Raw genomic sequence first — 13,466 nt, 5'->3', positions numbered from 1 at the left:
AAAATTGATCATTCACTTCATGACTTGTTTGCGGGGGCATCGCTGTGCACTAACTAACTGGCTGTCGCCTTCACCTCCAAACATACACAGTTATCACATTTTATAGTAAATCCTGTGAAGTGCATTGAGATGGTCTCCTGACGTGAAACATGCTACATCAAATGCAAGGTTTATTATTGTTATCATTAAATGAAGTATGTTGTTCTGAAATACTGCAGAGTCCCCATGAGCAGTTTGAGATCCCTAACCCTTGTCTTCTGCGAACCTACACCTCTGATCCCCAGGCATTGAGTTTCCCCTCCAGGAGAGAGATGTAATCTCTAAAAAAAAACAAATAAAACTCTACTTCTTCTGTAAATTCTTCTCAGTAGAAATGGAGATTCCTAGGCACGGTAGAATATTTAAGAGAACAGAAACCAAAATGGAAAGCCACTGAGAAGCAATATCTCTGGCCATTATAGAAGTGGCCTAGATTACAGTGCAACCCTTTGGGAGAGGATAATTGCTTTCCTACAAACAGTATTAGACATAGTACTCTTTCAGTCTAATGGGCTGACATTCTAGTCAGTGTTTAGTTTAGCTCACGCCTTCGGCAATGCACAATTAGTAGGGAAATCCCATTAGTGGCTGACATTACTAAAGGCATTGCATGTGCCAGAATTTTAGCCCATTAGACTGGTTGGTTCAGGACAACCTTCAAACTCAAAAAGCTAAATGAAGAGAACTGTCTGACCATTTTACTGTTGGATGAGCATCGCATTGCAATAAGATGATAGATCTTCTTCCCTGTGAAAGCACACAATTTCGGTCCCATCTTCAGCTGACATGATCAATGTGATTGTTTGTTTGCCATATCTGTTGCAGAACAAACCAATTTCAGACCTGAATGAAGTATTATTGTCACCTGTGCTTAAAATATTGATGAGTTTCAAGTGAATGCTCCAGCTTTTGTTCAAAGCTTTCCTGGATCACCTGTATCTCTGACACACGGTTTGCTGCTGAGTTTTAGTGCCTTCAATATTCCTCTATTTTTAAATAAATATTAAAAATTAATCCTCACATTTAACCTAGCGTATGTCACTTAGGGAAAATGTCTCCAAGTGCTTCACAGGATATATTGTGCATGCAGTCACTGTATAATTTGTCGACGAGCAACGATGTTCCATAAACAGACACAAAATGAATGACCAGTTGTATTGGACACCAGAAGAAACTCCCTACTCTTTTACCATAGTTCCATGGGATCTTTAACATCCATCTGATCAGGCACATGGGATCTCAGTTTAATGTCTCATCTGAAGGACAGATTCAGTATTTAATTTAATGTTTTACAGGTGAAAGTATTCAATAATGCCTGAATCATATGAATTGCAAACACAGATTAAATGGTTTTCTTTTAGGAAATAACATTATGGGATATAATACATGGGTAGTTTTGGACATATGTGCATGTGACCGCCAGGAAGATGGAAGGCAAATTAGATGGGCCTTGGTCTTTTTTCAAATAGCATTTCTTATGTTCTTATTTTCTTATTTTCTAATTGGAACATTTGGGTGTTATGTATAATTCTGGCCTTGTATAGATAGTTTAACTAATGTCTTTATTCACCTATAAATCTACAGCCTTTTGATCCTTAATCTGTAGCTTTTTTTNAAGGACTATGGAAAGCCACCTTCCAAAACGAGACTGAAATTTAGAATTTCACAAGGTTCTGTACAACTTAAATGTTCTTAAGGCTAAGACCAGTTGAATTTTGGGCCCTCTGATTGCCACATCATTGGGTTTCATCACGCTCCACTGTGACCAGCTAATGCTTTAGCAGTTAGATCTTCATGGCTTTGTTGCTGAAAATAGAACGGATAATAAACCTACCTTAATTTTACTTGTTTTGCCTCCTGGATACTCCTTCTCATCCAGAGCCAACCATCGTTGCATGAACTTCATGACGACTGGGTCATCGTAATCAACAATTTGAAATCCAGAGACATTTGCTCCACCATACTGGATTTTTGACAGGTCGCCATCTGTAAATCCCTGCAGCAAGTGACAAGAACAAAGATGGATTCATTTGGTTTTGTTTCATTCCAAATTAAACTACACCGAGTTCCACATAAGTGATTTGAGACATTCTCCTGACTTAAATGTAAATTGTATTGTATATGCATAACCATACCTCTGTTTGTCTGGAATGGCATGCGCACTCTCTCCCCAGAGGGACACACTTGCTCAAGCGATTCTGGAGATCCTTAAGTGGAGTCTGGCAAGAGCAAAGACTTGGGGACCCCAGAATTTCCATAAAGCTATCACTGCAGTTGAATCAGCTAAAACCGCAGGGGCTTGCCAATGCAAACACTATCTGGCAAGCTTCCTGCTGCTTGTCCAGCTAGGATCCCATTAGGGTTTTGAATTGCTTAGTTGACAGAAGCTGAGTGGGAAGATTTCCTGGCGCCAGTGACTGATAAACTCCTCCAAGTGCTGCTGACAAGTAAGGTTGGATGGTTTGTCATCAACAATTCCTTGGAGTCGAAGAACCTGCTTGGCTCAGGATCTAAACTACTAAGACTCCCACAAAGATCGACTCAATTATGATATTCTATATAATAATAATAATAATCCTTGCACTTGACATAGCATTTTTTCACGTCTTCCAGACGTTTCAAAGCGCTTCACAGAATAGACTGTAAGGTGAATTGACTGATATTTTTGGGCGAAACGTGGCAGCCAATTGCCCACAGCAGTGTCCCACAAACAGTCGTAAATGGAAGTATATCCAGCCATGTCACATTGAAGCCGGCTCAGTCCCAAAGAATCTTTGCTTACCTTCCACAGGGAGAAAAGGGAGCAGCTCGAAGAAAAGCCTTTGAAATCCTGGCAATATTCAATATGGAAAATGTATCTATATCATTTACAATAAGCGGCTAAAACACCATTATTTTCTAATAAGGAATCTGAGTTGGACAATTAGGAACTCCTATTCGAAAACGAGAAATAAATCACCCTGAGCAGCAGAAATTCCACTCTGACGTGATCCACTTTTCCAGACACAGTTTTCATGCGTTGGTGGGATTTCTAATTATTTTTCTTAAGGTATCCTGATCAAAAATTCACATTTTACATGTCATTGAAGAAATTACTTGTATTGATATAAATGGTTTTAAGTGCCTGGGTGGTTAAGAAAATAATAGAGCTGGCTGGATCTAGGGGATTAACTAACTGACTGTGTTTCCGACACTTCTAACAATCTTTTTTAAAAAATGTTAAAATTGATGTCAAATTATGTTAAAATTTCACATCATAATTGTATTTATTCCCCACTCCCAGCTCCTACACCTAGCGCCTTGGGACATTCTCCCAAAGTGAAAGGCACTATATAATGTAATTTGTTGTCGTTGTTTGTTATTGTTGTTATTTTCTTCCCGGAGCTATTTTGATACAACCCAAACCCATGTCAGTCCATATCCCTGCAGATCAGCTGGGTTGGCAGATGTGATAGTGAGTGTCTGAACAGCTATCTGGAAAATGGGGTCAGCCTGCAGCTACTGTTATGTAATGGCTTACAAGCAGACAAATGCTAAGACCTTGAGATAGCAAGTGTTTCAAACCTACTGTGTGGAATAGAGAACTAATGATCTATTAGCAGATGAGTAAATAAGGTGCTAAATGATCTGTTTAACAGGATGGGCAGGTGAAACAAAGGCTCCACACCCAACAGTGGGGATGAGTAACTGCATAGAGAATACTGTATATTTGTGGGCATACTGCAGCAGACAATTGCACACAGCAGTGTCCCACAAACAAACAGTCGTGGATTGAGTGACAAAAGCATTATTGTTTTTTTTTAGGGATTATTATCCCCGGAAAAGCGATCTGCCAATCGACTAACAACCGGGTTCCTACTTACTGCGCTTACTGAAATGTACATTTACATGAAATTTAGGTAAGATCTAAGTGGCAAAACAAACCCAACCATTTTTTTCCCCAAAAGATAGATAAATTGTGTTCTGAAGATATCATGAAATTATTCCAGCAGTCATTATATTTTCTGATTTAAGATGTCTTTGACCTGTTTATGAGAAATTAAGACTTTAACTCAGCCAGCTAGAATTCTGCTTCCTTATTAAATAATTATACAATGTTTACTCTTTGGTAATGTAATTTACATCAACGTTTAATGAACATGGCTTTTTGCAGACTGCAGTTGTACAGAACAATCATCCAGTCATCTTTTCTTGGCCTGAAAATAACATAGCGCATTCACTTCCAAATTAGGCTTGTTCCCGCAGGAGTCCTTCATATCATGAAAACTCCAGATGGCATGGTTTTATGCAGCTGTGCAAAATGGAAGTGAGCTGCAGAAAGCAAGCATTACAATAGCAGTGTCCAATGAAAGATTTAACTGGGTCTAACATGGATACATGTTCATTGTTGGTGGCCTGCTGGATTTCATCGCTTAATATGATTTGGGGGATATGTTCTTGAAATTATCAGCACAGTATGAGGCAGTAGATGGGTAAACAGATGGAGCATGAATCTCAGGAAGCGATACTGAACTTGTGGAGAGCTCTTGTCTATACCGCATGGAGTGTAAAATTTTGCTTGCAGTATTAATAGATGGGCGTATGAGCGTTATGATGCTACAGCGAAGGGTAATTAAAATGATAGTTGGAGTGAGGCACTGAGTTGTGAGGAGAAGCTGTAACAACTAGAAATGGTCACACTGCCGAAGAGAAGGCTGAAAGGAGATCTTATTCAAATGTTTAAGGTCCTAAAGGCTACAGATGAGCGTAATCCCAATAACATATTTAAAATAGTTACTATCTCCACAAGATGACACAAAATCAACATCGCCCAGCTCTGCCACTGTCTCACACCACAAACCGCCAAGACCCTCATGCATGCATTCATAACATCCATGCAAACTCCCTGCTTGTCGGCCTCCCCAATTCCTCCCTCCATAGGCTGCAGATCATCCAGAACTCTGCAGCCCGTGTCCTCTTCCACACCAGGCTCCGCGACCCTGTCACCCCCATCCTCACCCAACTCCACTGGCTTCCCATCACACAGTGGATACAATTCAAGATCCTGGACCTCACCTTCAAATCCCTCCATGGCCTTGCTCCCCCCTACCTCGGCGACTTTTTACCCCCCTTACCAAGCTGCCTGCTCCCTCCGCTCAGAGGGCTCCGGACTGCTTCACGTTCCCCGCCTTGCCTGCCCCACCATTGGGGAGGGCCTTCTGCCTCTCTGCCCCCACCCTCTGAAACTCTATCCCGCAGTCCCTCCGCCTCGCCCTCCCATGCTTCCTTCAAGACCCGTCTCAAGACCTTCCTCTTCGACCGTGCCTTCGGGCACTCTCCATCTCCCCCTACCCTCCACCCTCCCCGATCCTGACCCCCAACTCAGATCCAAAACACTTATTGTCCATTACCTTGGGACAGCCTCCCGATGTCAAAGGCACTATACAAATGTAGTTTTTTGTTGTTGTTGTTGTACGATACGTTATGAAGTGCAAGGGTTATTATTATAACTCCTTTACACAAGGAACACTGAATGAGTGTATCTGGGGAGTTGGTGGAGGTAGATTGTGTAACTAAATTCAACAGGAAAATAGATAGGTATTTAGTCAATCAAATTGACTGAGGTGTATGAAATAGTAGAATAGCATAATTGTTTTCTTTGAGTCCAGCCAGATTGTACTTTCTAGACCTGTACATTTCAGTGAAAAACTCTTTTTTGCAATGATCTTAATGTATCTCTGCTTATCTGAATCTTTACACAGTATTACATAATCTAATTACATATAAATGTTGCACAGAGCTACAGTTGTTTGGTTTTGCAGGTTCTGGCCTATTTTATGTACAACACAATTCCAGTGTACAATGTTAGAGGTTACCTACCAGATTGGCAAAGATGTAATGGTATCCTTTCACATGTTTCCCAATAGTTATAACCTGTGAGGAAGAGATTAAGAAATGAGTGACTTTTCTTAACTTAATAACATGTTTAATGTTACCATTACAGGAGAAACATACACATTTTTAACAGCATATACTTAACACATTTAAGATATTCAGGATCTTATCACCTCCCACCACCCCAACAAAAAAGACCTTAAAGATTAAAAAAAAATTCAGGTGACCTCAAAAACTATCATCAGTGAGAAAGTTTGAAAATAACACTAGGAAATGAGAGAACGATCTTTCAAGGGTATATGAAGGTGAGATGTAAAAGAAAATAATTAAAACGCGGCTGGTTTTAATTAATTGAGTAATTTTTGAAGCCTACAAATCTCAAATGTATTCATTGAATTCCCATGAGCTTGTGATTTCATGCTTTTCAAAGAGTTTCACACTCTATTTACAGCAATGATATTTGCAGCAAAAATCTGCAGGCATTCAGATCGCAGTCAATACAAATTAAAGTGACCACAGTATAAAACACATAATCCATAGACTTTGGCAACGATCACCAAATAGAAATTGGTTGTCATGGTTTATGGTGGGTTATGGAACATTGGTATGTTCAAACTGGCTGCCAGATTTGCCTACAAAATACAGTCATTACACTTTGCAGTATATCCTATGAAATACATTACCTCATCCTCCTGAAGAAAAAGATGCAATATAAATTATAAGCATTTTTTTAATATTGATTACAGTGAGTGTCTGTAAGATTCTGTCGACTCTGTGCATTGCCAATTATTCATTATCTAGTGAAAGGAGCTCTATAAATTCAGGTTATTTTCATATGAAGCAATCGTAGAAAGTCCTCCCAATGTCAAAGGCCTATATAAATGCAAAATTATTGTTGTTGATCTAGTAGTTATTTAGCGTACATTCCATAGATCTCAAACCTCAGATAAACCTGAAAAAGGATTGCAATTTATCCTTGAATATCTATGAACTAATCAGAGGCATGAGAGGGGAATTTTGTGGGCTCTGTCAGAGCTAAATCGAGAGGTTTGTTAACCTGTGAATATAGCTATAGATTAGGTTTTTAAATAACATTTCTGCTGATTAAATTATATTGGAAAAATCTTCAGGAATAGATTGCAAGAAAGGTTTGGATGAAGAAGGCCTTTTGGCACATTTGATCTCATCCTTTAAAAATATTCATCATAGCATCAAGCTGAATTTTACAAGTTCGATATTCTGGTTTCCATCACCCTTCCTGGCAACAAGTTCCAGTCGTTAATTACTCTTTGGGTAAAGAAAAACATCCAGGTTTCTATTTTGGTGCCCAGTTGCAAATTTGAGCAGGTCCTCTTTAGTCAAAATAATACAGGCCACGTTTTGGGGGCTGAATCCACCTCTTCAAATAATAATAATAATCCTTGCATTTGATATCACATGGTTGAGACGTCTTAAAGCGCTTCACAGAATATACTGTAAAGTGGATTGACTGTATATTTTGAAATGTAGCAGCCAATTGCGCACAGCAGTGTCCCACTAACAGTTGTAGATTGAGTGACCAATTTACTTTTTTTATATATATATACAGACTTTTCTGCTGCTGTGCTAAGTGCTTTGTGCTGATAAATTACATGCATGTCTTTGAAACTCCATATGGATTATTATGACCCTGAGCGTCTTTTCAATTAAAAAGTTAATTGCTGTCTCAGAAGAACATGACTTTTCCATTTCTCATATGATTTATCATTATAATCTCCTTCAGCCAAGATTAGTGAATGAGTGCCAATGGTCCTTTAATGGACATTTTTGTTTGCATCATGGATTCTCTCTCGATGGGAACGGAGTATGTCCATCACTCAAGACCCTTAAGTGACCCTAGAGAGAGACAGAACCCATCATCAATATGGGTTTGAATTGAACCAACTGGGCACACATAAATGGACAATATGTACACCCAGTGAGAATTCAAATCCACTCTCCTCTTGCTCCAACAGGATGTTCAGAATTGTTAATAACCTATTTGTTAACCAGATGCTTGTTTCATAATGAGAACAATTAAATAATAAACCAGATGTCACTCTAAACAATTTTGATATGTAAAGACTCTTAATAATAATCCTTGCATTTGATATAGTGCCTTATCACTTCTTTGAGATGTCTCAAAGCGCTTCACAGAATATGCTGTAAAGTCAGTTGACTGTATATTAAGTACACAGTATTAAGCATTTGCATGCAGAATAACAAATTAAATAACCTAACTATAAAGAACAATTGAGCTTTGCAACCTCTACATAAAAGTCTGTAACCTGCATCTTACATTGTACAAGGTCGATATCCTGCACTGAAATTGCACCTAGTCTTAGCCTGTAAAATCATTTTGTCTTCAATTCAATATTTGCTTAAACATTATTTAAGAAAACTCTTAAATTCAGTCTTAATTTGGAAGTCGGCTCTTTTTAGGAATCATGGATAACCGAATTCCAAATTAAGTCTAAATTTAAGAATTTTCCACAATTCTGTGTAATTTTACACTTTAAAGCACAAATGGTCAGGCTGGCTAAGACTGGGTAGAATTCCAGGCTTAATAACAGTTTGTGAGCACAAAGTGTCAGCAGGAAACAGTAATTGTTCTTTGATTATTTGTTCTTAGTGAAACAGGCAGTGGTTATGAATGCATTGACTGGCAGGGAATACATAATGCATTAATTACAGAGGGATAAGAACATGTGGAGTGATAAAGTGATGCTTAGTGATTCAGTCATCTTTCTGACAAAGTCCATGAGAAATGTGCTTCATATGGACTCTGAATCATTTATTCTCTTGAGTAAAGATTCTGCAAAAGCTAGATTTCTATTAAATCAACTGCGTGTCTGACCCTGTCCCACATGATTTACACCTATAAATAGCTCTGCTAGCTCCTGCACTTACAGTGCTATTGAAAGACAAAGTAAATGGTATAATTTCTGAGAATAAATCTGGTTCACAACTATGCACTACCTCTGACTCTCATTCTGAGAGCAGGAACCAAAAGACACATTTACATAAATAGAGATATAGTAAAGACACATTTACTTAAATAGAGACTGAAGAGGTGCAGAGGGAAGACAGAAGGGTCAGAAAAGAGAAAATGGAAGATGGGAATTTGGCAGAGTGATCCGGAAGAAGCTTGCATTGAAATGAACACATTGATTGATGAGAGAAAAGGTAAATACAGGGATTATCGAATGTCAAAGCAAAGAGGAATTTGATTCCATATTGAAACCTTATTAGACCTCTTTACAGTCTGTTGTCATTGGCACGACTGCTTTTCAAATATTGTGTAACACTTTGGCCAACCTATTTCCAACTGAACAATTGTGCATTACAGTAGGTTCAGAGAATAGTGACAATGATTATGATTCTTGGATTTATAGTGCCTAGTTGCAAGAATTAAATTAAATTAAAGTTGCTCTTCTTTGAGAAATGAGAAAAGAAAGGGGACATAAAACTGTGAAAAAGAGCCAGATAACTAAAAGCAGTTATTTAACTATAAATGGTGAACAAAGGACGGGAGAACAAGAGTAAAAAATTGGCAAACCTCACTTTAGACGCTAACATGTTGTAACAATATAATATCTAATAATCCTTGCATTTGGTATAGCGTTTATCAAATACCAAATTATGTACAGTTCCTTGAACACAGTGGTTTAATGGACCAAATTGCTTTCTCCGCTTCCATATATTTAGTTGCAACTACTCTAGGAAGTTGGATATACACACATTCCTTAGCACTGATGAAGTCTGACTGTAAGATCATAGAGTTGATGGATAACTCCTATAGCACGCCTTGGGACATCCCCCTGATGTGAAAGGCGCTCTACAAATTTAATTTTGTTGTTGTTGTTGTTTATAACCCTTATAAATTACTGGGGCATCAATAATATTAATTCAAGTATATATTTTTCAAGGCGTCTGTTTTCAGTCATGGTTATTGTAAATAGTTTTGACATATTATTAGGGGTTGGGGGCCTCACTTTCAAAGCACTGATCCAGTTCGATTCTCAGTTCTCCTTTCTCCCTCACATCTAGTCTCTGACCAAGACTGCTTTTCTTCACTTCCATCACATCGCCGCCTCCACCTCACACACCAAATGTCACCAAGACTCTTATCCACACCTTTGTTACTTCCCGCCTGGGCTTTTTACGAGCTCTCCTCTCTATTCTTCCTAGCTCCACTATCGATAAATTCCAACTTATTCCCAACTCTGCCACCCATATCCTTACCCCATCAAACTTTGCACACCCATTACTCCATTCCTTGCCAGGCTCCACTATCTCCCTGTTTCCCAACGGATCGATTTCAGGTCCTCACCTTCACCTATAAATCCCTTCACGTTCTCACACCTCCCTGATCTCCTACCCCACCCCTCTGCTTATTGCTTCACTCCTACCCCACCCCTTCACTAGCCTAACCAGACTTCTGCACCAAATGCAGTTATTTAACTGCTGCACCTCCGCCCTACTAATGGTTGACGAGTAAAATAGCATTGTTCAAAGGTACCATGGAAAAGTTAGGAAAATGTTCTACTTTCTGGAGCTTGGATGAAAGAAAGTGTTCATTTCAAAGAACAGGGCAACAACAAGAGCTCTGACACCAGCGGGAGATACAGCTGTCTGGCCACCATCAACATCCCATTATTGTTCTCAATAATCATTTAACTTAGGCATAAATGTCAGTTGTGTACAATTCCCCTTTAGTTACAAGAAAGGGTTTATTCTGGATTTTACAGATTTTTTAACCCAGGCATGACAAATTTGTATTCCCGAATCTAATGCAGAAGTTACTTGTAATTTTCATTTTTAACGTTTTCTGCATATAGAACTGACTGCCCACAAAACACCTAGTCACTCCACTTTACAGTATATCCTGTGAAGCAATTTGAGGCAACCTACCAAAGTGAAAGTAGCCATACCAAATGTACAGATTATTTACTATTATTATAATAAATAAGCCTTTGCTCAATATGTTAAGCAGTTCTGACAATCTAATGCTCTTCAGTGACTGATTCAGTATCATCTACTTTGGTCTTTTGGTAATGAATGGATCAAATAGAATCCCATAGTCTTCTCCCCATCTATTCCCGTAACAGAGTTGTTACCAGTCATTATGAATTTAATTACATGGAAAATTGTATGCATGCAACAGGAACTAAGGTGATAAGGTGGGCATGCATTATAATGGAACTGCAATAGTACTTACAGTATTAGTGATAGCCATGCTTTTATTGCAATGACTTTACACTGATTCTCCAAGAAAATCTAATAATAAACACTATGACTGATCATCAGATAAGATACATAGTGTAGCTGTAAAAACTCAATGGGAGATGAAAGATGTCAAATTGCTATTATCTATTTCACAATTTAATATTTGCTGTCTAACTCTCCCTGACAATATGATTTTTCATTTAAATGATTAATAACCAGCCCAATAAATCTCTGCACATCTATGTAATAATTATTCACTTAAATGATAGAAGTTGTACCTGATCCATTATGTCATTGACTTTATCTCGCTCACAGTCAAGAATCACCCGTCTTTCCTTTTTATTTTCCAGATCTTGAAAGAGGGAGCGATAGGCTTCATCCTTCCTTTCGTCTTTGATGTTTCCAACATTAATGGCTGTGACTTGCCACTTGTTTTCAGCAGCAGAATCCAGCACAGCTTGCAATACTGACAATCCTGGAAAAGGGTAGAGTAATAGGAGAATGTGTTCACCATCAGGGCTAATACACAGACATCTTCTAACTGGACTTCCTTAAATAAGGAATGTGAGTGCCCACTCCTTCCAGTAACCAGATGTATATGTGGAATCCTGTAGCTCAGCGGTTAGAGCACTTGCCTCGCAAGCGAGAGACCTGGGTTCGATTCCCGAAAGGGCGAAATCTTGGGAAGTTTACTTACTCCACATGCCTGATAATAATCCCGCAAGAAAAAAAACAATAATAATTTGGTAACTTCAATCTACGACTGTTTGTGGGATGCTGCTGTGCGTTAGTAGCTGCTGCATTTCGCCCACAAATATATAGTCAATTTACTTTACAGTTTATTCTGTTAAGCGCTTTGAGATGTCTAGAAGATGTGAAGATCACCATATCAAATGCAAAAATTATTATTATTTATTATATGACTAAGGACCATTGAAGTAAATTTTTACCCGCACACAAAATAAAAGTTCTGGGTAATTTTCTATTTTCTTTCAGGGTCTATTTTTTGCCTTGTACATCATTAGAAATTGAGTACAGTCAAGATGTGAAATGTGGGTTTTTAAGGAGGTTCAGTCCCAGCCTATGATCAAAGATTGATCAACAGTCAGAATCTGTTACACTGAGGAGCAGTCAGGGGCACAGGTGCAGGCCTGTGTTAGCTGAACAAAAATGGCAGGCAGGTTCAGAAGGTTTCCGAGCATCAGTTGTGTCACAGCAACCGCTGGAAACACTCGCAAGAGCAGTCACCACTGACTGGCCCACTTGCATCAGGAGGCGGAAATTACGTCAGTAACAACCTGATAACCTGGAAGCACTGATCAATGGCCATTTTTATAATAGGACCCATTACGATATGGGCACCGATTTTATGCACCTAAACCACTACAGTATAATGGGGTCCAACTGTGAAACAGAGACAATCTCATGTGAAACAGAGACAATGGCTCTAACCCCAGTACCCATCAGTTGATTCAAATAATCAATGGAGAATAAGCTATGATTCCATCCCCACTCTCTACTCTTGTGGGCTATATAACTACTCAATTGTAAAAATGTAATGGGGAGAGACAAAGGATGAACTCAAAAATAACTGCAAACTGCATGTCTGAATTTATGACCATGATTAGACTGAAGCAGTCTTCCAAATGAGTGAAAGAAAAAAATCACAATCATTTATGTATTATTATCCTAAATAAGTCCAGGTGTAACCTTTTTTCTGAATATATTTTACACTTCATAGCATTTATATAACCTCAAAATTATATGTATATATATTAACTACTTCACGATACCAACAGCTGCATGCAGTAAAATGGAGATGGTGTCCATTAGATATGTGGGTAGATCTTATACAATTATAAAACCAATGTGTAAATCATAACAGAACCCAAAGACATTAACTTCAGACCTGCATTACAAGGAAGTTATTTTTTATTCTATGTTTTCCCCCACAAAAGCTGGGAAAGAATGAAAATATCCATGGAAAGCAAAATTTGTTGTACAAGAAATGGCCCAGTGGTACAGATAATAGCAGAAAATAACAAGCTCACAACACCAAGGTCACACTCCCAACGTCTGAATTTACAGGCTTTTGGAGAATGTAGTGTTCTTGTCCAGTGTAGTCTGTCAATGTAGTGATCTTTGGAGAATTAGCCCCTTATCCCTCTATATATTGCAACGCTACTTGATTTGAAAAAAATACCAACTCTAAGTCATATAACTGAATGGGGAAATTAAAAACATTTGTCTCACATCACTTAAATCAAGTTGAAATCTGGTTTGACATTCATAACTTGTGGGTAATA

General features: G+C 38.5%; 1 protein-coding gene across 7 annotated transcripts in view; it reads right to left on the bottom strand.

Moving 5' to 3' along the window:
• gria2b (glutamate receptor, ionotropic, AMPA 2b) overlaps positions 1-13,466 on the bottom strand; it is a 63,853-nt gene that overhangs the window by 18,626 nt on the left and 31,761 nt on the right. For all 7 annotated transcript variants that reach the window (XR_006085274.1, XM_007899209.2, XM_007899202.2 and 4 more), the window contains exons 4-6: positions 11,439-11,635; positions 5,899-5,952; positions 1,874-2,035 (exon numbers count right to left, since the gene is read on the bottom strand). Coding sequence is in view for 6 of the 7 variants with exons in the window: in XM_007899209.2 (XP_007897400.1) it covers positions 1,874-2,035; positions 5,899-5,952; positions 11,439-11,635 (413 nt within the window). In the remaining variant the exon portion in view is untranslated. The remainder of the gene's footprint in view (positions 1-1,873; positions 2,036-5,898; positions 5,953-11,438; positions 11,636-13,466) is intronic.

This window comes from Callorhinchus milii, unplaced genomic scaffold, assembly GCF_018977255.1.
Source record: "Callorhinchus milii isolate IMCB2004 unplaced genomic scaffold, IMCB_Cmil_1.0 Scaffold1, whole genome shotgun sequence".
Lineage (NCBI taxonomy): Eukaryota > Metazoa > Chordata > Chondrichthyes > Chimaeriformes > Callorhinchidae > Callorhinchus > Callorhinchus milii.
This window is presented reverse-complemented; position numbering and strand designations above follow the sequence as displayed.